Source organism: Euprymna scolopes, chromosome 45 (genome assembly GCF_053919585.1).
Source record: "Euprymna scolopes isolate OS-2025 chromosome 45, ASM5391958v1, whole genome shotgun sequence".
Classification (NCBI taxonomy): domain Eukaryota; kingdom Metazoa; phylum Mollusca; class Cephalopoda; order Sepiida; family Sepiolidae; genus Euprymna; species Euprymna scolopes.
The window spans coordinates 43,924,065-43,950,419 of NC_136526.1; the positions used below are offsets into that span (position 1 = coordinate 43,924,065).

The 26,355-nt window shown below is 35.5% G+C and overlaps 1 protein-coding gene across 2 annotated transcripts in view; it reads right to left on the bottom strand.

The window, feature by feature from the left end:
* LOC145269510 (inositol polyphosphate 5-phosphatase K-like) overlaps positions 1-26,355 on the bottom strand; it is a 300,729-nt gene that overhangs the window by 245,169 nt on the left and 29,205 nt on the right. The window contains exon 1 of one of the 2 annotated variants that reach the window (XM_080125250.1): positions 15,597-15,696. The exons of the other annotated variant lie outside the window; for it this stretch is intronic. Coding sequence (XP_079981376.1) covers positions 15,597-15,616 — 20 coding nt within the window. The 5' untranslated portion in view covers positions 15,617-15,696. Of the gene's footprint in view, positions 1-15,596; positions 15,697-26,355 lie in introns of those variants that run through there. 2 annotated transcript variants of the gene reach the window in all.

Here is a 26,355-nt window from a genome sequence, read left to right on the forward strand (position 1 = left end):
CTTTTTTTTTTTTCACCACTTATCAAGGCCCGGAGGCCACTCGGGGATATGGGTTATTTCGTGTACAGTAATCAATGGGACAATATCGTAATAATCGCTAGTAATGGAGATTTGATAAAGTGTCTTACTTAACAGGGTGGTTCAACAGGAACTTGTTTATGTTGGACTTGAAGACATCCAAGTTGTAGTCAGGTGGGAAACAGGCAAACGGAAGAGAGTTCCACTAGTGTGCGCTTCTAAGAAAGAAGCTTAGTTCATGGAATCTACGTTTTGATTTAGGCACAAATAAAGAGTGGGGAAAATTACTGACAATGGTTTCAGATAGACGGGTGTTTTTCGTGAAAGATTGGCAAGGGAGGACCAGAGATTGGAGCTTAAATGAGCACTTCCCATGGAAATAACGAGAAACCAATGCTTTCAATTAAAACTAGTGGGGTTACCTGGCATTTCCCAGGTATTTGGAGGTGTGTGTTGAGCACAAAAAAAATAGTTAGTAGGCAGGCAAGCTCAAACCCATGACGCACATTGCCAGAGTGTTTGAAAAAAAAAAAAAAAAGTGTTAGGCAGGCAGGTTCGAACCCATGACGAACCCTTGACGCAAAAGCAGAAAAGAAAGTGAAAGAAAACGTGAACTTTTACCACTACCATACGAAGCTGTAGGAAGTGAAAAGCGTTCAAATTTAGCGATGTCAATCAAAAAGTTGACTTGCAGAAACGAACGTTGGCTGAAGGCCAGTTCAGCTTTCCACTGTTTCATTTATTTGTTTCCCCACAATGTTGGGAAGATCCAGCTCCCCACAAAAAGGGAGTATCCAAATGAATAACAATTGTCTGAAATGAGCGCCCCCCCCATTGATCAAAGCTGATTACTTTCTCGACGTCACGCATGAAAGGCCAAGAAGCTGCCTTCACTTTCGATTTAGTTTCGCTTTTATAGGAAAAACACGAACATGAATTTTATAAAAGTCGATCCAAATAAATGTAGACACTATGTGTCCCTTCGCAAATCGTACATATTATGATCTAGGGGGTACATAAAAAGTTCTAAGAAATAGTATCCCCCCCCCACAAGAAGCCCGGCAAAAAATGCCTTTGCTGGACATAGAAATACACATGTGGTCATTTTGTCTTTTTATATATACTAGCAAAAGTACCCATCGTTGACTGGGTTCAAAAACAGCCTACAGAAAATGGACTGATTTATGAAAGTACGAAAGTACTAGCGGGGGGTACCCGGCGTTGCCCGGGTGTTTGGGGGGGGGGTAATCAAAACTCCGGGGGGGGGGGTAAAATAAAAATAAAAAGTTTTGGTAGGTTAGTATGAGGATCGAACCCAAACCCTTGAGGCAAAGTTGGAAATTAAAGTGTGAAAAAAAATCGTGCGACGTTAACCAGTGGGCCACTGTGTCACGTTTGAATTTGAATAATAAAAACAGAATTGACACGTGGCCGCCGTAAAAGTTAACTCTACTAATGAGGCCATAGAAGTAGCGGACTAAACTTTTGCTCTGCTTCTATGTGACCTCATTTTTAATGAGGTCAAATAATAGAAGGGCAGCTTTTGGGTTTGTTTACCCAACTTTGACTGGTTTTTTCATCAAGATGTTGAGGACGGGGAAACCAGCTCCCCATTTTCCAGATTGAATAGTAATTGTCTGATATATGGAGTTTGGCCCCACATTTATCAAAGCTGATTGCTCCTGGACGTTTCCTGGTGCGATTGCCGGGAACGCTGCCTTAACTTAGAATTAGTTTTGTTTTTTTATATGAAAAAGCTGAACGAACACAAGACTGACTGAAATAGCAATAATTTTGTAAAAATCGACGATGAGTGCAGGGTCCCTTTTCCATGTGCGACATGGCACTACAAACATCCTGATATTATTCAACTGTTGATGGAGCATCCGCTCTAATCACTACCAAAGAGTTAGGGCTTCTGTACTACCAGTCGGGAACAGCAGCCAGAACATGTCAATCCGGTACCCTCAAGCCATCAGACGATGGTCAACCCAATCTACCTGTACTGGCATTTTGGCATTCATGCACTCCCAAGCGCCCAGTTTAGAGGGATGGGATGTGTCAGAAGACAAGAAAACGGCGTTCATTGCCCTAGTCAGGAAACACGATCGACCACTGAGTGTTTCTGTCGAATTCCTGTGATTCAACGTCTACGCCTGGCTAATAGGCAAAGAAGGAGTATGGAAGCCAAGCGATAGGCAGTGCCTATCTACTCCTTAAGCAGTTTAGGTTTGCAGACCAGTAATTTGTTTGAGTCACCAGCTCTAGGAAGGTTGTCATCCAAGACTGGAGAGGCCTCCCTCCGCTTAGGTTTAGATATATATATATATAGATAGATAACCTTATATAGTAGTGCAAAAAAGCAAATGGCCGCCTCCATGTGTTCTCTATATATAGCTATCAGGGGAGATTATTCTCTGATTACTTCCTGTCTCAGGGGTGACAACTCTACAGGTACTTCCTGTTATAAGCAGTAGATGATGACTCTTTTACTTATATATGCCTCCTCTTCACGCTGTGACCATCCGATAACTTGCCGTGGTCATCTTTGCAAAAAAGCTTATACGATTTTCCACACATTTTCTGTGGTGATAAGTTTCTTGTTGCTCTTGTTTTGCGACATGAAGGTTGTATTAACGTGGGGGGGGGGGACTGACCAGGCATGTGCATCTTCCTGCGGTATTATCAATTTCCATTTCTTCTTTGTTATGCTCGCTGGGCAATCTGACACTAATGCAACGTTCAACCTCCATTGCTTCCTCAGAGGTTTGTTCCCTTAAGGCCTCAGAGTTTGTGGATGGATTTGAGGTTCCAGGTGTAGCATAATATGGACTATCAACAACTGTGTAAATTTTATGGAGAAATCAACTATTTCACAGTGTGATTCGATTGCTCCCATCTACTTGCATTTGTTGGCTCTCTGTGTCTTCATGTATTTGATTATGCTAAGTCATTTTTTTTTTTTACTGCTTTAAATAAAAATAAGTTTTTTTTATTGTAGTGTAAAGTAGGAAATGTGTCCTTAAGTTAAGATCCACATAAAAAGCAAATGGGGAGCCTCGTCTATTCTCTATATATAGCTATCAGGGGAGATCAATCCTAGTTATTTCGTGTCTCAAGGGAGATAACTTCAAGGATACTGTTTTAAATTAAAATAAGCTTTTATAGTAGAAGCAGTTTTTTTTATCTTACTTATATATAATTTTTAAAATTTATCCACTGGCACGTGTTTCGTCATCTACAACTCATCAGAGTGGCTGAATCTAGCGAGATTCGAAATCGGTACCCAACGGTAATGAGCCTAAACCCTTTACCGCTCACCCATCTCGCACGACTGTTTGAATATATCACGATTTACTTGGATGTTGTTTGTTTTTGTGATACGTTTTAAATGAATTCAATTATTTACGAAAGTGCAATTTTACCTAAATGTGAGTTGGGAATAATTTTCCTTTTAACCAATTTGTTACCCCCAGCGGGGAGCGGCATAAATATTATTTTTAAAATATAATTATCCACCGACATGTGTTTCGTCGTCTACGACTCATCAGTGGCTGAATCTAGCGAGATTCGAAATCGGTACTCCACGGTAATGAGCCTAAACCTGTAGGCAACAACACATGTCAGTGGATAATTAATATTAATTATATTTTTTTAAAAATATATGTGGGGGTACCAAATTGGTTAAAGGGAAAATTATTCCCAACTCGCATTTAGGTAAAAATGCACTTTCGGAAATATTCAAATACGTCTGATTGAACATGACAGTTCTTTTTTCTGATTTTGTTGGACTCCATGTTCAATCAGACGTGCTTGAATAATAATTTGCTGCCAAAATATACAAAGATATATATATATATATAAGAGCATGTAGAGGTCCCTAGATGTAAAAGATCTTTTTACTCCAATAGTTTCTTCCCCAGAAGCGCTAGACTCTGGAATTCCATTCCAGGTCCCTGCTTCCCCAACAGTACTGACGTGCAGAAGTTCAAGTGTAACGTGAACCGACACCTTGCTGCCCAAATCCCTACATAGTACCCCAGTAGTTGTTGCCCCTGATAGTAGCCCCCTACACCAAAGTGGCAATTTGCCTTGTTTGGGGTGAAAATGTAATTAAAAAAAAAAAAAAAAAAAAAAATATTTAATAAAACATGTTAAAAAACACTTTGAAAAAGAGTTAAAAACATATTTATTTTGAAAAGGAACCACTAAATAAGTGGATAGTCCTTAATCCACGGAGTTTTGAAAAAATACTTTCCTTCTCATCAGAGGGTAGGAATTCGCAAAATACGGGATCGGATTTTGCTTGCAAAAGTATTTGATGAAACTGCAAGTAAGTCAAAGATCTTACTTGATAACAAAAAGTGAAGCAGAGAGAATAGGGTGAAGAAAAAGGTGATTTCACGTGAATGGATAGTTTGGTGAAAGGTAAAGTATCCAATGACTGTAAAATCCAAAAATGTAAACCCAAGAAAGTTAGTTAAATTTCCATTTGTACAAGTAAAATCCAAGGAAATCGCATAATTGGAAGATGGTCCAAAATAATTCAAAAGGCCAAATCCGTGGAATAATTTACAAATAGGTACAAGGAAAAGAGGAAAGAATTCCAATAATATTATTAAAAGAAAAATAAAATATGCGTTAAACTCGGCTGCCGAGACAAGGTGTAATTAAGAAAAATGAGTGAAGAAGAAGAAAAAAAAGATTGAATGTTGATTGAATAAAATATAAAATCGAAAAGCAAATGTCAAAATGACCCAAACAAGATGACGTTAAAAGGTGCCAAAAATATAGGGCAAAAAAATATATATATAAGAACACACTTTAAGACTAAATTATTATTTACAAGAATTTATTGTTTGACAAGATACTCAAATAAGAAATATTAAGATTTTCTTAATCCGAGTTTCAAAGAAATGCGCTCTTATTCCTTTGCTAATATTTTTCCTCCAATGAGAACATATTTCTGTCCATAACTGCAAGATGTGACACGATCAGAAGGTAGGTATGTCAAGTCAGTACTTCTAAAAGAGGGGCACTCTGGCCTATCAAAAATTGCCTGGGCATCCCCGCTGGTATTTCCCAGTAGGGGCGCCTCATTCAAGCAATAAACTTGCCCCACCTGAAAGCCGGGTGGCAAGGACTAGAAGCTGGACCTCCGAGGTAATATCCAGACTGCATAGCTTAGTTCCTGGCCCATCACCAGTCAGGCTGATTGTCAAGAATGGATTCTTGACTGGTACTTTCTACCCAGGTCTCCAAGCAACCAGATGCAGTGAGGAGACCAACCTTGCAACATTCAAAATAATGAGTGTCCTGCAGTAGAATACAGGTCGATAAACTGTCTTTTTTGGCTTGGAAAGTATTTTTTATGGCAAATATTTTTTTAAGTTTTAAAAAGGTCACTTTTCCTCCTCCATACTTTCACGTTATCAATAGTTTAACTTGATTTTCTGATCAAATGCAAGCAATATACAGTCCATAAATTTAAAGGTTAATTTAAGTTCAAATTCAGAAAAAAAAAACTGATGTCATAACTGACCATGCAGCAGAGTGTGCCTTAAATTTTTTTATAATAAGAAATACATTTCACAACTCAGATTAGAAGTAACATAAATGAGGGAGCTTGAATACCTACTAGAGAGAGAGAGAGAGAGAGAGAGAGAGAGAGAGAGAGAGAGAGAGAGACAGGGAGAGAGAGAGACAGAGAGAGAGAGACAAAGAGAGAGAGAGAGAGAGAGCTTGAATACCTACTAGAGAGAGAGAGAGAGAGAGCTTGAATACCTACTAGAGAGAGAGAGAGCTTGAATGCCTACTAGAGAGAGAGCTTGAATGCCTACTAGAGAGAGAGAGAGTTTGAATACCTACTTTTATAATAAGAAATACATTTCACAACTCAGATTAGGAGTAACATAAATGAGGGAGCTTGAATACCTACTAGAGAGAGAGAGACAGACAGGGAGAGAGAGAGGGAGACAAAGAAAGAGAGAGAGAGAGCTTGAATACCTACTAGAGAGAGAGAGAGAGAGAGAGAGAGAGAGAGAGAGAGAGAGAGAGAGAGAGAGAGAGAGCTTGAATACCTACTAGAGAGAGAGAGAGAGCTTGAATGCGTACTAGAGAGAGAGCTTGAATGCCTACTAGAGAGAGAGAGAGAATTTGAATACCTACTAGAGAGAGAGAGCTTGAATACCTACTAGAGAGAGAGAGCTTGAATACCTACTAGAGATAGAGAGCTTGAATACCTACTAGAGAGAGAGAGAGAGCTTGAATACCTACTAGAGAGAGAGAGCGCTTAAATACCTACTAGAGAGAGAGAGAGAGAGAGAGAGTTTGAATACCTACTAGAGAGAAAGAGCTTGAATATCTATTAGAGAGAGAGAGAGAGAGAGAAAGAGAGAGAGAGAGAGACAGACAGACAGACAGACAGACAAGCAGAGAGCTTAAATGACTAGAGAGGGCTTAAATGACTACTAGATACTATCCTTGAGTATCTAAGGTAAGACCAAGAAACCAAAACGAAAGATATGCTATAATATATTTAAATTATCGATTGGGGAGAGGCAAGTTATGTTATCAGTTTCTTTACAAACTCAGTGTTTGAGAGATAAAGGACTTTAATGGAACATCCGAATGTCTATGTATCTTATGTAGAGTTGAAGTTTTAGTTACGGAAAGAGACCTCTGGATTTTTTAGAACTCTGATTAAAGGAACATGAAAAAAAAAATGCCTTACTAATCACTATCCTCGATTGTCTAAGATCACTCTGTACAGGAGTTTGTCAGAACAACCTGGCATGAGGATACTTTCCCCTAAAAGTAAACCCTGACTAAATATTCAAAATCACATAATATTCTCAGCCTAAGATCTCTTCAGTTTGGCTAACACCCACACACACACCTGGCTTTTATGAGAAATGGTGCACCTATTCCAAGTGATGTTACTCAAGGAGAGAGAGAGAGAGAGAGAGAGAGAGAGGGGGGGGGCTTGAATACTTACTAGAGAGAGAGAGAGAGCTTGAATACTTACAAGAGAGAGAGAGAGAGAGAAAGAGAGAGAGAGAGAGAGAGAGGGCTTGAATACTTACTAGAGAGAGAGAGAGAGAGCTTGAATACTTACAAGAGAGAGAGAGAGAGAGAGCTTGAATACTTACAAGAGAGAGAGAGAGAGAGAGAGCTTCAGCCTCTGTCCCATCGACGAAACGTTGCATCCCTCTGCATGTTCTACAAGTATTTTAATGGTGAATGCTCTGACGAACTGCAGACACTTGTACCCCCACGCCGCAGACACCCTCGACAAACCCGACAGGCAGCTAAATCCCACCCCCACACAGTAGAGATCCCTAGATGTAAAAGATCTTTCTACTCCAGTAGTTTCTTCCCCAGAACCGCTAGACTCTGGAATTCCATTCCAGGATCCTGCTTCCCTAACTGTACTGACATGCAGAAGTTCAAGTGCAACGTGAACCGACATCTTGCTGCCCAAATCCCTACATAGTGCCCCAGTAGTTGCTGCCCCTGATAGTAGCCCCCTACACCAGAGTGGCAATGTGCCTTGTTTGGGGTGAAAACGTAATAAAAAAAAAAAAAAAAAAAAAATATTTAAATGGACAGTTGAAAAGAGGAAAATTGTGTTCTCATCTTTTTTGTTGACACAGTGTTTGAGATGTAAAGAAGAACTCTAATGGTATATTCAAATATCTATAGAAAAATTTAAAAAAAGGAATAAACCAAGCTGTGTGTTCATCAACGTTTCGTCTTTATTTCGAGGTCTGGGGGAATGAGATTAAGAAAACAAAACACCAGTACAAATATTTGATATATTTTTGATGTAATGAAATGTATGACTCTGTTCCATTTCAGAAATAGAAAATGTTAGAAATTCAAAAAAAAAAAAAATAAAATAAAATAAAGTGGGGAGGGGGGGCAATATCGTTATGAAAGAGAGTAAGATTTTTTTTTATTAACGTCATGTAGCCGTTAATATATTTAAAAAGATATGATGCAATTCATATTCTTTTGGGAACAAATATATAATATAATTATAATTCAAATATGAATGTGAAATGAAATGAGTGTATTTTTGTTATGTATTTTATTGTAATAAATGATTTTATCAAGAATCCTTCCCAAGTTTTGGTTTTGGTTTCGATTATAGCTGATGGCACTCAAGTAATTTAATTTTTTACAAATAATTTTACTAAGAATTCTTCATAATTTTGGTTTCGATTATAGCTAATGGCACTTAAGTCATCTATTTTTTTATAAATAATTTTACCAATAATTCCTCATAAGTTTTGGTTTCGGTTTCGATTATAGCTAATGGCACTCCAATATTTTTTTTTTAAATAATTTTATTAAGAATTCTTCATAAGTCTCGGTTTCAGTTTCGATTATAGCTGATGCCACTTAAGTCATCTATTTTTTTTTTATAAATAATTTTACCAAGAATTCTTCATAAGTTTTGGTTTCAATTATAGCAGAACGAACTAAAGTTATATATATATTATATATATATATATATATATATATATATATATTAATATATATCTATTTCTGTATAAATATATTTTTCTTGTTATATATCAATCCTTATATAAGAAGCTCAATGTGAATACAGAGCAATATATATAACAAAAATAACAAAAATATATAAAATAAATAACAAAAGTTTATATTCCAAAGTACATGATGTTAACAATTCTGTATTTTATTCCTTTACATTAATTGATTTATACAGTTCTTGACAGTATCTGTTTCGTAGCACACAATCAATCACTTTATTATTATATCAATCTGATGAGTTAAGGGCATAATAAATTCACTAATTGATAAAATAATAAAGTGATTCATTGTGCGCTACGAAACAGATACTGTCAAGAACTGTATAAATCAATTGATGTGAAGGAATAAAATACAGAATTGTTAACACCATGTACTTTGGAATATAAACTCTTGTTATTTATTTTATATATATATATATATATATATATATATATATATATATATAAGTTTGGAATTTGGTTTTGATTCAAGCTGATCAACCCAAGTCATATAGATATATATTTTTTTATTTTTGTAATCGCAACTTTATAATATATAAACATCGATAAAAAAATTAACTCTACAATAATATATATGAAATCTGCAAAAATTAAAATATCATATTTAAGCGTACTTTACGACCGAGCTACCCCGGGCGTCCCTGATAGCTTAGATAAATACTTTTGCAGTTTTAACAAAAGAGCTAGGCCAAGATCAAAGTGTAGTATCTGTTCTTCAGATGCTGCACTTCATTTTCTTGTTCTCTTTCGGTGGAGGAGAAATCCTTCACGACTGAGACAATTTTTATTTTTGTACCTTTTCTCCACATTAAAAAACGACCCTGGTGTCTAACTCTGTCCCGTGGGGAGGCATAGTAAATAGGTACAATAATATCAGAGCCTCTCCATTTATGCTGAACATCCACAGAATGCCAACATCAATATATTACATATGAATGAGTCCCCTGTGGAATTTCCACAGGTCCCGCTAGTATGCATTAATTATTATAGGAGGTGCTTTTTTTTAAAGGTGTGACAGAGTTAGTCTGTGTCTATAATTAAATTATGTTCTTTTAATAGAAGTTTACTCATTAATGGCGATACATTATAGAAACCTCCACGTTGTTTGATTGTGCTTGAATTTACGATAAGCGCTGATTCAAGAAGTCCCCTCTCCCCCGCCGCAGTTTATTTTGCAATAAATTTAACTATTTTTACTTGTTTGTAGTATCTATGTATTTTATACAGAGATTAGGTGTCAGCCCCAGGAATGGAGAGGCCCTTGATTTCTATGATCTTTGGTGAAGTAAAATGAGACGCATAGCATACTAGTTCACACTCAGCATTCTTTCACCCACCACCACCACCACCACACTTACAATTCTGAACATAACCCAGAAATTACTTCCGCTACTTTAAGACCACAAGCATCGAATACAAAATGACATTGCCATGACAACGTGAACATTTGGTTTATTTGAACGACAATTTATAAACAAATATTTCTAACCTTTGAAGAAGTGATATTTTCCAGGAAATATTCAGATAGGTGAGATTTATATATTAGACTAGCAAGGGGTACCCGGCGTTGCCCGAGTGTTTGTAGGTGTGTGTACAAAAAAAAAAAAAAAACGAAGACTTGACGCGTATAGTAAAATGTGAAAAAAAACACAGGTGCCCGTTTTTTACAAGTTAAAAAAAAACGAAGCCTTGACGTGCAGTTGGAAAAAACAAGTGCGCGTTTTTGACGAATTATTGACGTGATGGCGATAGCTATTCAGCAGTTACGATTTTCTGCGGGACAGTTGTTAAATAAATAAATAAATAAATAAATCGTTTTTTTTTTTTTTAACTAAGTTCGGGGAAAACCAGCTCCCTGTTTATTAGGGGGAGTGTCTCGTCTCGAAATGAAAGCTACCGTCTGATATGACGAAGTCGACATTGACCAAACGATACTTAGCTCTCTAGAGACCACTGTAATTAGGCCAGTAATTAGAGTCGAGTTTCGCTTTTTTTATACCGAAAACCGAATGTAACGCGTGCCGACGCGGGAAATGTCGAATAATTAACGTTTGAAAGTCAATAAAATTAAATAGACAGGCGAGCTCCGTGGTTAAGTGTGAGATATTACAATTCATAGATGATATAAAAAGTTTTAAGAAGTTGTGAACCGAGCGAGCGCTTCTCTGAAAGAAGCCTTTTGTGGACATCGAGGAAAAGTGTACATACATACATACATTTTCGCTTTTATATATATAGATGCCTATCTGTTTAAATGTATGTATGTATGTTTGTATGTCTGCCTAAAACTTTTGACAGAGGCGACGGATTTTCACGATATTAGTATAATTTTGAAGCTCGACCCTTCGGACGACAAATATCGAAAAATTGGCCAAAATCATTAATTCCTTCACCCTCAAGTGGGCACTTTTCTACAAGCAGGGGTAGCTTTTATCGACAATATTTTCAAAAGTCTCTTTTCGATTGTTTAGCCTTAATTTAAACCTACGTCACTTCCAGTTTGGCGATGGGCGCAACAGCTAACGAGTCACTTTTTTATTTTCACTTTCTTTTCCTCCTTCGCGGTACGGGTTCGAGCCTGCCTGCCTCCTACCACTTTATTCTTTTTTTTTTTTTCGCTCACAATTTTCCTTTTGTTTTTTTAGTTTTTTTTGCTCAACTGACACCCTTACGGACAACAACGGTTATTTCACATAGGATTAGTGAATCTCTTGACAAAGGTTTCCTTTCCAAGGCAATTGCTCTTGACATATCGAAGGCCTTCGATAAGGTATGGCATAAGGGCCTACTTCACAAGATTTCCAGCTACGGTATTAATGGAAATGTTTTCTCAATTATTAAATCATTTCTCTCCGATAAGTTCATAAGAGTAGTGGTTGATGGGCAGAAATCAGAAGCCCACAGTATTAATGCTCGAGTCCCTCAGAGGTCCATCCTGGGCCCAACTCTCTTCCTGATCTACATCAATGATCTCCCAAAACACATACTTAAATCATTTGTTGACATCTATGCTGATGACACGACCATCTATGGCAACACATCAAAGGCCGTAAATGACAAAGTTCTCTCTAATTCTCTCTCCTCTGATCTTGAGCACGTGGTACAATGGGGGAAGAGGTGGCTGATCACTTTTAATGCATCCAAAACCAAGCTTCTATCTTTACATCATCAACGCTCTGATCCCCATCTGGCATCAATTGAAATGGATGGCTCTCGTCTTGGAGAGGCTCCATGTTTTGATAAGCTTCTGGGTTTGACCTTTACTCCTGATCTGAAATGGAATATGTACATCAAGTCTGTTGCCAGGGACGCTGAGAAAATGGTGGGATCCTTCTACCGCTCCAGAAGATATCTCACTACAGATGCAATTCTCTATCTGTAGAAAAGCCAAGTACGTCCAAGGATGGAGTACTGCTGCCACATCTGGGCAGGAGCTGCTAAAAACAGTCTATCCTGCCTAGACAGAGAACAAAATAGACTTCGTGGTTTAGTGGGGAATGCCCTTTTCTCTTCCCTGCAACCTCTCTCCCACAGAAGAGACGTTGCGAGCCTGTCTTTGTTTTATCATTATTTCCATGGCAGGTGCTCGTCTGAGCTCCAATCCCTCATCCCCCCCGTCAATCTTTCACGAGAAACACCCGTCTGGCTGAAACTACTGTCAATAATTGTCCGCACTCTTTATCTGTGCCTAAATCCAAACGTAGATTTCATGAGCAAAGCTTCTTTCTTAGAACTGCATGCCAGTGAAACTCTATGCCGCTTGCCTGTTTCCCACCTGACTACAACTTGGACGTCTTCAAGTCCAACATAAACAAACTCCTGACAAACCGCCCCCTTAAGTAAGACACTCTATCAAAACCCCCAATACTAATGATTACTACAATACTATCTCATTGATTACTGTACACGCAATAACCTTTATCCTTGAGTGGCCTTCGGGCCTTGATAAGTGGTGACCTACATGTAAAAAAACAAAAACAAATATCGAAAAATTGGCTAAAAGCATTAATTTCTTCACCCTCAATTGGGCACTTTTCTACAAGGAGGGGTCGCTTTTTTCGCTGATATTTTTGAAAATCATCCCCTCTTTTCAATTGACTAGCTTTAATTTACACATTCTCACTTACCTATATATATATATACATATGTGATGAGAATAATTGAAATAATATTCTGACGGAATAGAGAAATTAAAAAGGGACAAACTGAAGGAAGTCTCGAAATATAGACGAAACGTTGATGAACACATAACTCAGTTTGTTCTTTTTTATTTTTTTTTATATAGGTATGTATTCTCTATTTCTGTATTTATTTCTCTATATAAATATGTTTACTTTGCCACTTCCGGTTTGGCGATGGACGCAACAGCAAAGATGTCACATTTTAAAAAAATTTTTTCACATTCTTTTCCTCCTTCACGGTATGGGTTCGAGGCTGCCTGCCAACTACCACTTTTTTTTTTTTCTTTTTGCTCAACACACATCTTCAAATACCGGGCAACGCCGGGCACCCAGGCTAGTCTCATATATAATAATAGTGCACACACATAATATCGTACATCTATCTACCTATGTGTGTCACATTATGTCAATGACCTAACTGAAACTACTAACGAACTGAAAGTTTATTCCAGTGCTTCTCAAATTTTGATGACTGCATGACCCCCTTACTGAGTACCCCAACAATTGTGCTCCCCCCCCCCCCGGCTTTTCAACAAGAAAAAAAAAATTGTAGGCTTTGTTGTATGTCAATTATTTAGTTCACATTTCATTTTCTCTATCTATATAAAAGCCAAGTACATCTAAGGATGGAATACTGTTGCCATATCTGGGCAGGAGCTGCTAAAAACAGCCTATCCTGCCTTGACAGAGTACAAAATAGACTTTGTGGCTTAGTGGGGGATGCCCTTTTCTCTACCCTGCAACCTCTCTCCCACAGAAGAGACGTTGCGAGCCTATCCTTGTTTTATCGTTATTTCCATGGCAGGTGCTCGTCTGAACTCCAATCTTTCACGAAAAACACCCGTCTAGCTGAAACCACTGTAAAAAATTTCCCCCACTCTATATCTGTGCCTAAATCAAAACGTGGATTCCATGAACAAAGCTTCTTTCTTAGACCTGCACGCCTGTGGAACTCTGTTCCGTCTGCCTGCTTCCTACCGGACTACAACTTGGATGTCTTCAAGTTCAACGTTAACAAATTCCTAATGAATCGCCCCCCCCCCTTAAGTAAACACTTCATCAAATCTCCACACTAACGTAATGTACTTTCAATAACCCTTATCCCTGAGTGGCTTCCGGGCCTTGATAAGTGGTGATCACTGTGTAAAAAAAAAAAAAAAAAAAAAAAAATTCTGGTTTCACTCTTATTATAAAATTTGATGAGTGTTTTCATAGGGATCAATGACAGGAGGAGTGCTGATAAATATTTTTTTTTTTTTCAAATCCAGAGTGATGGGGTGGGGGACTTGAATTCTCCTCATATTAAAAATTGACCTTGTTTTCCATCAACGGGAACAATAATAATAAACGGTTAATAATTCAATCTAATAAAGCTATTTAATGAAGTATAAAAGTATGTAATCTTGAGGATTATTATTATAGTCACCTACCCAACCAAAATGTCTGCTTTAGCAAGAATTTTCGCTGATACTCCAGAATAACCAACAAACCAAAAAATGGATGAAAAAAATAAACATACAACTAAAAAAATGTTACTAAAGGCAAGCTAAGTTACTCTTCTACATACCCGGATAAGTTTTTTGTGTAGGAACTTATTTTAAAGTGTTTTTTAGCTAAAAAAAAAAATAAATAAAATTAGTGTAAAACTAGAATTAGATATAAAAAAAAAATGGTGGTCTTATTTGGGCTATAGTTGGGTCACAATAATCGCTCAAAAATCGAAAATTAAAAATAGTGATAGTAACACACCCAATGAATGTCATGAATCATGGAAAAAGTTTGTTGTTTTTTTACTCGTATTTTGTTTAATTTTCGATTTTTGAGTGATTCCTGAGGCTCGACTGTAGTTCAAGTAAGAACATCATTTTGTAATTCGTTCTAAAAAGGCTTTACTCAACCTTTATTTTTAAGTAAAAAAAAAAAAAACGCTTTAAAATAAGTTAAAACACAAAAAACTTATCCAGGTAGGTAGAAGAGTAACTTTAGCTTGCCTTTGGTAACATTTTTTTTGTTATATATATTTTTAACCCCTTTTTTTGCTTTGTTGGCTATTCACAATCAACATGGATTGGAATAAATAAATTGAGGACATTGCCAATGCTGCTGCAAAGAAGAAGGTAGATTCTCTCTATCGTGTTAGAAAGTTGCTCACACCAGAGAGTATCCTATATCTCTACAAGGTCACTATTCGCCCATGCATGGAGTATTGTGGCCGCACATAAACTAGTGCATCTATCAGTCTTAGACAGGGTCCAAAAAAATTTTCAACCTAATCGGTCTCGTGCTATCAGCCAAATTTCAACCTTATCCCATCACTGAAATGTTGCTGTCCTGCGCTCGTTTTACAAGTATTTTGATGGCATGTGCTCCAATGAACTCAAGGTACTTGTACCTCATTGATGTAAATTCACCGACTAACCCAACAAGCAGCAAAATCCCACCCCTACACTGTAGAGATCCTTAGATGCCGGAAATCCTTCTACTCTAATAGTTTCTTCTCCTGAGCTGTCAGACTGTGGAATTCTTCTACCCGTTTCCCTGGCTGTGTTGACATGCAGAAATTCAAGTGTAATGTGAACAGACATCTTGCTGCTCAACCCCCTACATATTATCTCTGTATATTTGGTCCCAAATAGTAGCTCCTTACGTACAAGTGATACGGTGCCTTGTTTGGGGTAAAATAACAAATTCTTTTAAATACTGGAACATCACCGAATTTTCTTTTTTTTTTTTTTTTTTTCTTAATAATGTCTATCGTTTTGAAGAGAATCTAGTTAGCACTAGAGATAAGATGACAGGGTGAAGTAAAGTGTGCAAGATAAACGTAGCTACTTACAGGAGACTGGCAAATTCCATATAGAGTTCAGTGTAGGTAGCTTCACTCAGGTAGACGAAAAAGCTGAACAGGTGAAAACTGACACCGCCAGTTTTTTTTTGCGAATTGACTGCGAAGACTGGTCTATTTTTAGACGAATGTTCGCTCGCTATTGGATAACCCCGACACAACGAAAACGAATCTGGAGAAACGTTCCTCACCAAAATCCCAAAGACACTTAATATTATAATTAGATTTGGTCTGGTTGTTTGGTTTGGTTTTACGGCATATCAATATCTCCCCCTTTTTTTTCTTCTTTTTTTTTTTTTAAGTTATTGAACACGATGTACAATCATTTTGGTAAAAAAAAAAAAAAAAAAAAAAAAAAAATTTAAATAAAAGAAAAAGTGAACGTAGATTTGTTTTACTTGCTCCAACAATGGCATGTGAAAATTTAATTTTATGAGCAAATAAGAAATGGCTTAATCTTTATTATTATTATTATTATTATTATTATTATTATTATTATTATTATTATTATTACTTTATTATTATTATATTATTATTACTTTATTATTATTATTATTATATTATTATTTTATTATTATTATTATTACTATATTATTATTACTTTATTATTATTACTTTATTATTATTATTACTTTATTAATATTATCATTATTATTATTATTATTATTTTATTATTATTTTTTATTATTATTTATTTTTTATTATTACTATTACTTTATTATTATTACTATTACTTTATTATTATTATTATTACTTTATTATTATTATTATTTTATTATTATTATTACTTTTTTTATTATTATTATTTATTTTATCATTATTATTATTACTTTATTATTATTATTTATTTTATTATTATTATTACTTTATTATTATTATTTATTTTATTATTATTATTATTATTACTTTATTATTATTATTATTTATTTTATTATTATTATTATTACTTTATTATTATTATTATTTATTTTATTATTATTATTATTACTTTATTATTATTATTATTATTATTATTATTACTTTATTATTATTATTATTATTTATTTTATCATTATTATTATTACTTTATTATTATTATTTATTATTATTATTATTATTATTACTTTATTATTATTATTTATTTTATTATTATTATTATTACTTTATTATTATTATTTATTTTATTATTATTATTATCATTACTTTATTATTATTATTATTATATTATTATTATTATTACTTTATTGTTATTATTATTATTATTATTATTATAAAAAATTACGTATGCAAATTTAAATTCATGAGTAAAGTGGGAGAAGCTTAATCATAATAATAACCAATAATAATAAGAAAGAAAAAATGCAAATTAAAATTTATGAGCAGGGGGAAAAAGCTTAATATTAATAATAACTGATAAAAGTAGTAGTAGTAGTAGTAGTAGTAGTAGTAATAATAATAATAATAATAATAATAATAATAATAATAATAATAATAATAATGGAACAATGATGTATACAATAAATTCAAATTTATGAATACGGGGAAAGGGGTTAATCGTAATAATAACTTATAATAATAACAATAAAAATAGAAAAAATGCAAATTTAAATTTTTAAGCAAAGAAAAAGTGGAGGCTTATTCTTAATAATAAAAAAGGAAAGAATAACGATACATAGAAATTTAAAATTTTATGACCAACGTAAAAGCTTAATCTTAATCATTACTACTACTTCTATTAATAATAATAATAACAATAATAATAATAATTATTATTATTATTATTATTATCTACTATTATATAATAGGAACTGTGTGTGTGTGTGTTTGCACTCTTTTTTTTTTAAGTAATTATTAGAAACACTTCAAAATCTTTTTGCAGTAATGAACTATTTAACAAGGACTAATTATATTATTTTTCTCTGTATAATTTTGTTCATTTTTAGTGTATACTTTTCCATAATGTCCTTTTCTTCTATTTTATTTCAATAAATCGCTTCCACAATAGAAATACTGAAGAACGATAAAAGTGAAGGGACTGATTTGTCTTGTCATCGCTTCCGGTAAGGCTACGCCGGAAGTTAGGAAGCACATTAGCTGACTTTAACCAAATTATTCATTTGGTGCGTGTGGAATTAAGCGTGGCTCCTGCCTTTCAGAAACTCGTGTAGGCCGTACGTGGTTCATGGCGGAGCTAGACAATGGCATGAATTAAAGCAATAGAACCAGTCTGCAGATATTCTGATTAGACTTGTTCAAGAACGTAAACTTCGCTATTCCCACTACAACTATAAATCATTCAAACGAATCTGATATGTTCAGACAAATTCGTGTTGGTGATAATACTTTTTCAATATTTGTTTCCTAGACAAAGTGAGGTGTAGATGGGAGAGACGGGGGGATGTAGAAGCCGATAGAAAATGAGTGAACGCATCCCAATTATCCGCTAATTCCTTTTATGTGCGTTCTTATGGTATGTTTGTATTCTAGGAATCGAAATGGCCAATATTGCAGGGGGGGGGGGAAGGATTAGAAATAGCTCCCCCAAAAAACAAAAATTTTACCTCCCCCCCCCTCTCCCAAAACAGAAACTCTATATCAACAAAATAGCAAAACATATGGAATCTTTTTCCAAGAAATAAACTACATTCTATTATGCCTATCCCCCAAAGATAGCAACCAGGACGCAGAAGACCATGGACGGGTGGGGTGGGGGGCTAATAGCAAAAATATAAATTGGTTATACTCATTTACCTCATAAGAGCAGACTTCTTGGCCTTCGGGCCAAGATCAAAGTCTAGTATCTGTTCTTCGGATGCTACACTTCAATCTCTTGTTCTCTCTCAGTGAAGGAAAAATCTTTCACGACTGAGACAATTTTTATTTTTGTTCCTTCCCTCACATTACAAAAACCGACCTTCGTGTCTAACTCGGCTCTCGTGGAGAGGCAAGTAAATAGGTACTCATTCCACCCCACTCTCTCTCCGTGTCTAGATCTAAACGCGAATTCCATGAACGTGAATTCCATGAACACAGCTTCTTTCCTAAAACTACCCGACTGCAGAACTCTGTTCTGTTAGCCTGCTTTCCGGCCGACTATAACATGGTCATCTCCAAGTCCAACGTAAACAAATTCTTGTTGAGCCGTCCCCTTGAATAGTCAATTTCTATACAATTTCCAAATGAGAAGACATGTGGAATTTTTTTTCTCCAAGAAATAAACTTTATTCTGTAATGTCTATCCTCAAAGAATAAGCAACCAGGACGTAGAAGACCAAGGACAATCATATGAATTAGTCATACTCATTTAACATTCATATGTCCAGAATCTCCCACATGCATACCGTAGGAGTTACACTTCAACAATGACCACATATGCATATTGCATCGCTTGTAAAGAACCACTATCAACGATTTCCGCCACTCTCTATCTATGCCTTAATCTAAACACAAGTTCCACGAACAAAGTTTCTTTCCTAGGATTGCTTAGCTGCGGAACTGTTCCGCTAGCCTAGTTTCCGGCTGACTACAATAGGGTCGTCTTCAAGTCTAATGTAAACAAATTCTTGTTAAACCGTCCCCTTAAATAATCAATTTCTACTTAATTTTTAGCACTGTACACTCATTAACCCTTATTCTCGAGTGGCCTTCGGGCCTTGATAAGTGGTGACTCCTGTAAAAAGAAAAAAAAGAAAAATCTCCAACAAAACAGACAAAAATACTACCAAATCTAATTTATAAAACTCACTATATCTGTCTGTCTCCATATTTTCAAACTCTATCTCCTCCGAAACTAAAAGTCGCACAGCGGTGCTTAGAGGCCTAAAATGATTGGATTTTTTATGGACCGTTCTTTTATGGGTCTTTAGCCGATTAAAAGCTTTTAAGGGGTCAAAAAGGAGTCAAAATTGAAAAAATCGTTATACATTTTGTACGTTCATCTTAGTTTATTTAAAAAAAAAAAAATAAATAGATTTCTTTGTTTTAAACTAAATAAGATTAAACACGTCTATGAAACTTGATGTCACGCTCCACCTAGTCATATCATGCATGAGTGTTCATGGATTTAAAAAATTAACAGCGAAGTAACCGGTTCATCGGATTTGTGTAAGAAACATCCGCGTTCACAGTCAATAATAATCTTAATAAAGAGACGTCAACATGTTTATACGTCTTTCTGTCCAATCACTGACAAGCATGACGTAACATATGACAGTTATGGATGAATTGGACAAGTAGTGGGGAAAGGGAAATAGAGGGTGAGAAGGAAGGAAGGAAGGAGAGAGAGAGTGTGTGTGTGTGTGTGTGTGTGTGTGTGTGTGTGTGTGTGTGTGTGTGTGTGTGTGTGTGTGTGTGTGTGTGTGTCTGTCTGTCTGTCTGTCTGTCTGTCTGTGTCTGTGTCTGTGTCTGTGTCACACAAAAGTCTAATAACCCGAAAACTAAATTCACTTTCCATACAATCAATACATTTTAACGGGAGGTGACGTTGGTTTAGTGGTTAAAGACACGGACCTAGGTTTCCCAAGTTCGAATCCAGTTGGTTCCAGAAAAGTCACGTTCACTTTGGACGTTGGCAACATTCACGCTATCCCTTCTGTAAGTATCTGATTTCTTTGTAGAAAGAATTCTGACTAGAAAAAAAAAAAGAAAAAAAAAAATATCGGGGAAACCAATGCTAACAATAGAATCCTCAGATTCATACAGTGATACCGAATACATTTTAATTTTTTATTTATATAGATTCTTTTAAATCATTCTTCATTGTTCATGAATAAACGTCAAAATATTCAGTTCATCAGAATTCGATGGAGAATAGAAAGTAAAACTTGGGAATACGTTCAGCAGCCTCATATTTTTTGGCACACTTATATATATATATATATATATCAGAATAATGAGATGAATTTTATCACAGATTATTTGAATCTTGTGGTATCAAGTCGTTACAAAATATTTTTGGGAGGTAATCTATAATATAAATCTCACCTGTCTGTTTAAATGTATGTATGTATGTTTGTATGTATGTATGTTTGTATGTATGTCTGCCTAAAACTGTCGACAGAAGTGACGGATTTTACAAGATTAGTATCCTTTTGAAGCTCGACCCTTCGGACGACAAATATCGAAAAATTGGCTAAACACATTAATTCTTTCACCCTTAACTGGGCACTTTTCTACAGGGAGGGGTCGCTTTTTTCGCCGATATTTTCAAAAGTCATCCCCTCTTGTCGATTTCCTAGCCTTAATTTAAAGCTACGTCACTTCCGGTTTGGCGATGGACACAACAGCAAATGTTCTTATCCTCCTTCGCAGTACAAGTTCGAGCCTGCTTGCCTGCCTACTGACACTTTTTTTTTTTTTTTTTTGCTCAACACACACCTCAAAACACCCAGGCAACACCGAACACCCAGGCTAGTCTATTATATAAAAGGCAAAATGAGCGCACGCGTTTGTGTATGTCCAAGAAAGGCTTTTTTCCTCGGCCTTCTCGACAACGTTACATTTACGGAGAACTTTTCTTATAGTTCCTAAATCGTAATATCTCCGATTTTTTAACAGACCTTGTCTCTATTTTTTTATTTGATCGAGTTTTAAATAAAATCCCTGGTTTCCAGTGCTTGTTTATCTTTTTCATATAAAAGCGAAACTGATCGAAGCAAAGGCATCCGCCTGGCCTTCCGGGCCGAGACGTCTTGAAGGGAATTAGCTTTGATCAATGTGGAGGAAACCCTTCATATCAGACAACTGCTATTCATTTGGACACTGCCAGAGTTTTCCCTTTTTTTTAGGGGGGGGCTGGTTTTCCCTGACATCGTAAGGAACCAAATAAATAAAACGGCAGAAAGCGGGAAGCTTAACTGGCCTCCAGCCAGATTTAAAAAGCAACCTTCATTTCTGTGCGTGCGTGACATTCATTTCGCTATCCGCTATCATTTCTGCGCCTGCGTGATTCTTAATTTGTTGTTGTTAATTACAACTCATTCATTTAACTATCCACTATGGCGTAATGGTTAGTGAGAAAGACCAACCACCCCACGCTTTCGAGTTCAATCCCACCTCTCTCTCTCTCTCTGTTTTTTTTTTATTTCGTCTTTTAATTACTAACTCTTTTTTTCACATTCTTTCCCCCCCCCGCGTCGCGGTACGGGTTCCAACCTGCCTACTAACACTTTTTTTTTTATTTTATTTATTTATTTTTTTTTTGATCAACACACACCTACAAACACCCAGGCAACGCCAGGCACCCCCGCTAGTATTTTTATATAAGACAATCTCAGCCAAATAAAAATTGCTCAATATACTAGATAGAGCAAATTAAAAATTTACAGTGTTTTATATTTAAATTTCATTCAGAAAAATATAATTTTCAAAACATACATAGGAAATATTTTTTGAAGATTAAATATTTTTAAGGGACGTAGAGAAAGAAAATAGGGGTTAAAAAAAAAAAAAGAGGATATGAGATTTTGGTATCCAAATGGAACAGTAATCCTTGAATCGAGCAATTTTATTTGGCTGGGATTATCAAATATTACCTCCCAAAAATATTTTGTAAGACTGTAAACCACGAAATTCATTAATCTGTGGTTTAATTCATCTCATTATTCTGAGATGAACATTTTTTTTTTTTTCTTCTGGTGTTTCCATAAGTTTATTAATAAAAGCTCTGCGTATGCATTGAGCACTTTTGAAAAGATATTGGCTTTTTAGGTCAATACATTTGAATAAAATTTACAGTTTTTTTTTATATTTAAATTTCATTCAGAAAAATATAATTTTTCACAACAAAAATTTATTATTTGAACAAAGAATACAACAGTCAAAGTAATTTCCTTAATCCATGAATTTTCGATGTAGGCTCATCTCCTCAGAGAAAAGTCATTAGCAAAATATTAAATCTGGTTTGATATAATTTTGCTATTCAGCACACACATAGAAAATATATTTTAAAGATTAAATCTTTTTAAGGGACATAGAGAAAGAAAATAGGGGTTGAAACAAAAAAATGGGATATGAGATTTTGGTATCCGAATGAAACAGTAATCTCTGAATTGAGCAATTTGTTTAAGATTTAATCTTTCATAATTTTGGTCTACAGCCTTGAAACTTGATATATGTAAAGGATTCAGATCTGTTTAACAAATTTAATTTACATAATTTTGGAGATTGGATCGTAAACTTCATAAGTACCAGAGTGTCTGGCAACTTCGTGGCGTCCCTTCCTCTCCATGTTAAAAATGGTTTTCTATTCAGAAAGCCATTTTTAATATGGACAAAGGAGGGAGATTTCACATTGGCACAGTATGGTGAAAATCATTTTCGGTTTTAATAATTTTCTTCTTGATTTTAAATAAATTTCATGTTTTCATTGAAACTTGTCATCCGACAGCTGATTGGATAATTGCTTCGGCATCTTCAGGCTGCTTACGAGATTGGATGGTAAACTGCATAAGCAACTAATTTAGGGCATTTGTACTACTGAATTAGTCACAGGCCACACCACACCTAATTTTTGTTTTTGCTTGGTCCTGGGATGTCGTTAAATCAGGCGAATTTACACTATTGTAATTTGAAAGGAAAATAGGCCACTTAGCGGACAATTTACGGCTCGCCCATACAAAGCTTTAAGTAATTTCAGGTCAGTTGGGTAATATTAATACAAATTTGAAAATGACTGCGGAACAAATGTATGCTTTTTAAACGACCTAATCTGAAATGCATACGAATTATCCTATATAAATAAAAGAGTACATGTATGCGTGCATGTGTGTGTGTGTGTGTGTGTGTGTAAATAGTTAACCGATAAACTCTTAAACTATTGGTTACACAATACTGAAATTAACAAGAAACAGTAATCATATGCTTGTTTAATTTTGCGCATGCACAAAATTAAACATTCATAGCTCAAAGTTGCTTGATTTGTAATCTTTTGTATCCATCTATCGGTAGCTCAGACAGTAACAACGCTGGAGAGATAAATAATGACGTTACAGGAGCGCTTTTTTTTACTTGAAATAGTAACCATGTGCTTATGATGGTTTATAACGAATAAAATCTTTTGGGTTTTTTTGTTTTTGTTTTTGTTTTTTTTTCTACATAGGAGTCGCCACTTATCAAGGCTCAGAGGCCACTCGAGGATAAGGGTTAATGAGTGTACAGTAGTCAATGGGACAATATCATAGTAGTCGCTAATAGTGTAAATTTGGTAAATTGGATTACCTAAAGGGAGACGGCTCATCAAAAACTTGTTTACATTGGACTTGAACACTGTTCTGCTGGTTTGCTTTCCAGCCGACTACAAAATGGTAGGCTTCAAGTCCAATGTAAACAAATTCTTATTGAACCATCCCCTTAAATAATCAAATTCTATCCAACTTAGACTATTTGCGATTACTACACTACCACCTTATATTCATTAACTTTTATCCCTGAATGGCCTTTGAGCCTTGATAAGTGGTGAGTCTTATAAAAAACAAACAAACAAAAAAAATGCTGAAGCGATCATCCAATCAGCTGTCAGAGGATGACAAGTTTCAATGAAAGTGTGGAATTCATTAAATCAAGAAATATTTTTTTAAGATCAAAATGACTTTCGACATGCTATATCAATGTGAAATCCTCCCCCCTTTCCCCAAATTAAGAATGGCTTTCCAAATAGAAAGTCATTCTGCACCTATAATCATTACATCATGCTACAACCATGTAGTTTACTAGCAAACCACTCGGCGTTACCTGCTCATAAAATATGCCTAAATATTATATTTTAATTCATACATATTTATTATTTCAGATCCAATTCATTATTGATTATTATCTAATACTAGTTTACCCATTGGCACTTAAAGGATAAAATGAAAAATGTTCAAAACAGAAAGTGATTGAGATTATATTGTCTTTTATCAACTTGAAAAAAACATATTTTTTAAGTGATGAGTGAAAAAAAAATAAAACTCAGGAAGCCTCCAGAGTACTACTGCAAGCACTAATTAAAATTAAGGGGGCCCTACTAAAAGCATGACTAAAACCAAGTTTCTACCTCCCCCCCCCTTGAAAAGAAAATATATTTTTTTAATTAAGGCCTGACAAAAAGTAAATCGTCAAAAGCAGTAAATATGGTTATAAATATGATTATAGTTAGATATTGTATATTTATATTTAAATCAGTTTTTTTTTTAACTCAACAGGGTTAAATTATATTTATTTGTAAGGAAAACATGCTAAAAGAAGTTAAAACAAAAAAAAAGTATATTGTTGACCTTGTGTATGAGTTAAATAGCAGCAGTGGCTTTTTATATCGGACTTAAGACAGGGCGGCCATGAAATAGGGTAAGCAGACATATTTTTTGAAACCGGAAGTAAGAAACTCGATGGACGGGTTTAAATGCCCAAGCAATCAAGCTAATCTGAGCTTTATAGTTATATAGATTACTAAGAGAGATTTTACTATTATTACTATTAACAATGGATATTTGGTCTCTGAAACCGAAACTACATCTACTAACCCAAGCAGTCATCCATTTTTTCAATGTGACCATACCATCAAAGTCTCCTGTTCTGCACAGATCTACTTATACTGTTGAGATTTTAATCTTTTTCTATAGTCATCAAATCAAGTCCTATGTTTAAGATTCACATTACAGATCCATTATATCATTGTTGTACCAAATATACCAAATTCTAACAACTTAAAAAAAATTTTGTGTGTGTGTGTGTGTGTGTGTGTGTGTGTTTTTATGTTTTTCTTTTACACGGTAGTCACCACTTATCAAGGCCCGGAAGCCACTCAGGGATAAGGGTTATTGCAAGTATGGTACGTTAGTGTGGAGATTTGATGAAGTGTTTACTTAAGGGGGCGGTTCATTAGGTATTTGTTAACGTTGGACTTGAAGACATCCAAGTTGTAGTCAGGTGGGAAGCAGGCAGATGGAGTTGGGACTTCCAGGTGCTGTATGTGCTCTCTGCTTACCTCAGCATTGTTTCCAGTCATCTTGGATTTCTCCTTGCCACTGGACTCAAACAGTGCCGATTCAAGAGACGTGTGGTTAGTGATTGCGCAACCCTTACCTCACAATTTCACGCACAGTTGCCCCTATGGGGGGGGGGCATCCTTTTTTTTTCGAGACTGAATGGAGGCATCGATCGATAGTCACCGCTCATCAAGGCTCAGAGGCCACTCAAGGATAAAGGTTAATAGTTATCGCAAAATATAAATTTGATAAGTAAATTTATTTTAGAGGATGGCTCATCAAGACTCTTCATGCTGAACTTGAAAACAATCATGTTACAGAGTGAACTGATAAAATTGTCACCCGAGAAAAGATGACATGATTCCATTTCCGTTTGATGAAAACCGGTTTTCTTTTTCTTGCAGACCATCTACTAGTTGACCAGTTGTGTACAAATCCCAAGAGCGATAGGAGCCTTCTCTCATGTCTGAAATTAACAGCGAGTTCAACAAGTGAGATCGGAGATGTGCCGCTATACAACTAATGCTCTCTACCAATCCAAGTTATGACAACAGGACCATTGCCAGCACCCTCAAAATGCAAATTCGGATGGTTCAACATTTGAGAGCACAGCTCAATGTATCAGACGACCCACGGTTATGGTCTCTGGAGTGGTTTCAAATGAGGACCACATCATGCTCCTCGCATATTCAAAGTCGGCTTGAAAGTCAACTCCACGACGTACCTGGATGTGCTGAAGAGTGTGGTGATCCTCTGGAGCAATCAGGTGGCCACTGGCAGACCCTGGGTGTGGCAGCAGGACTCAA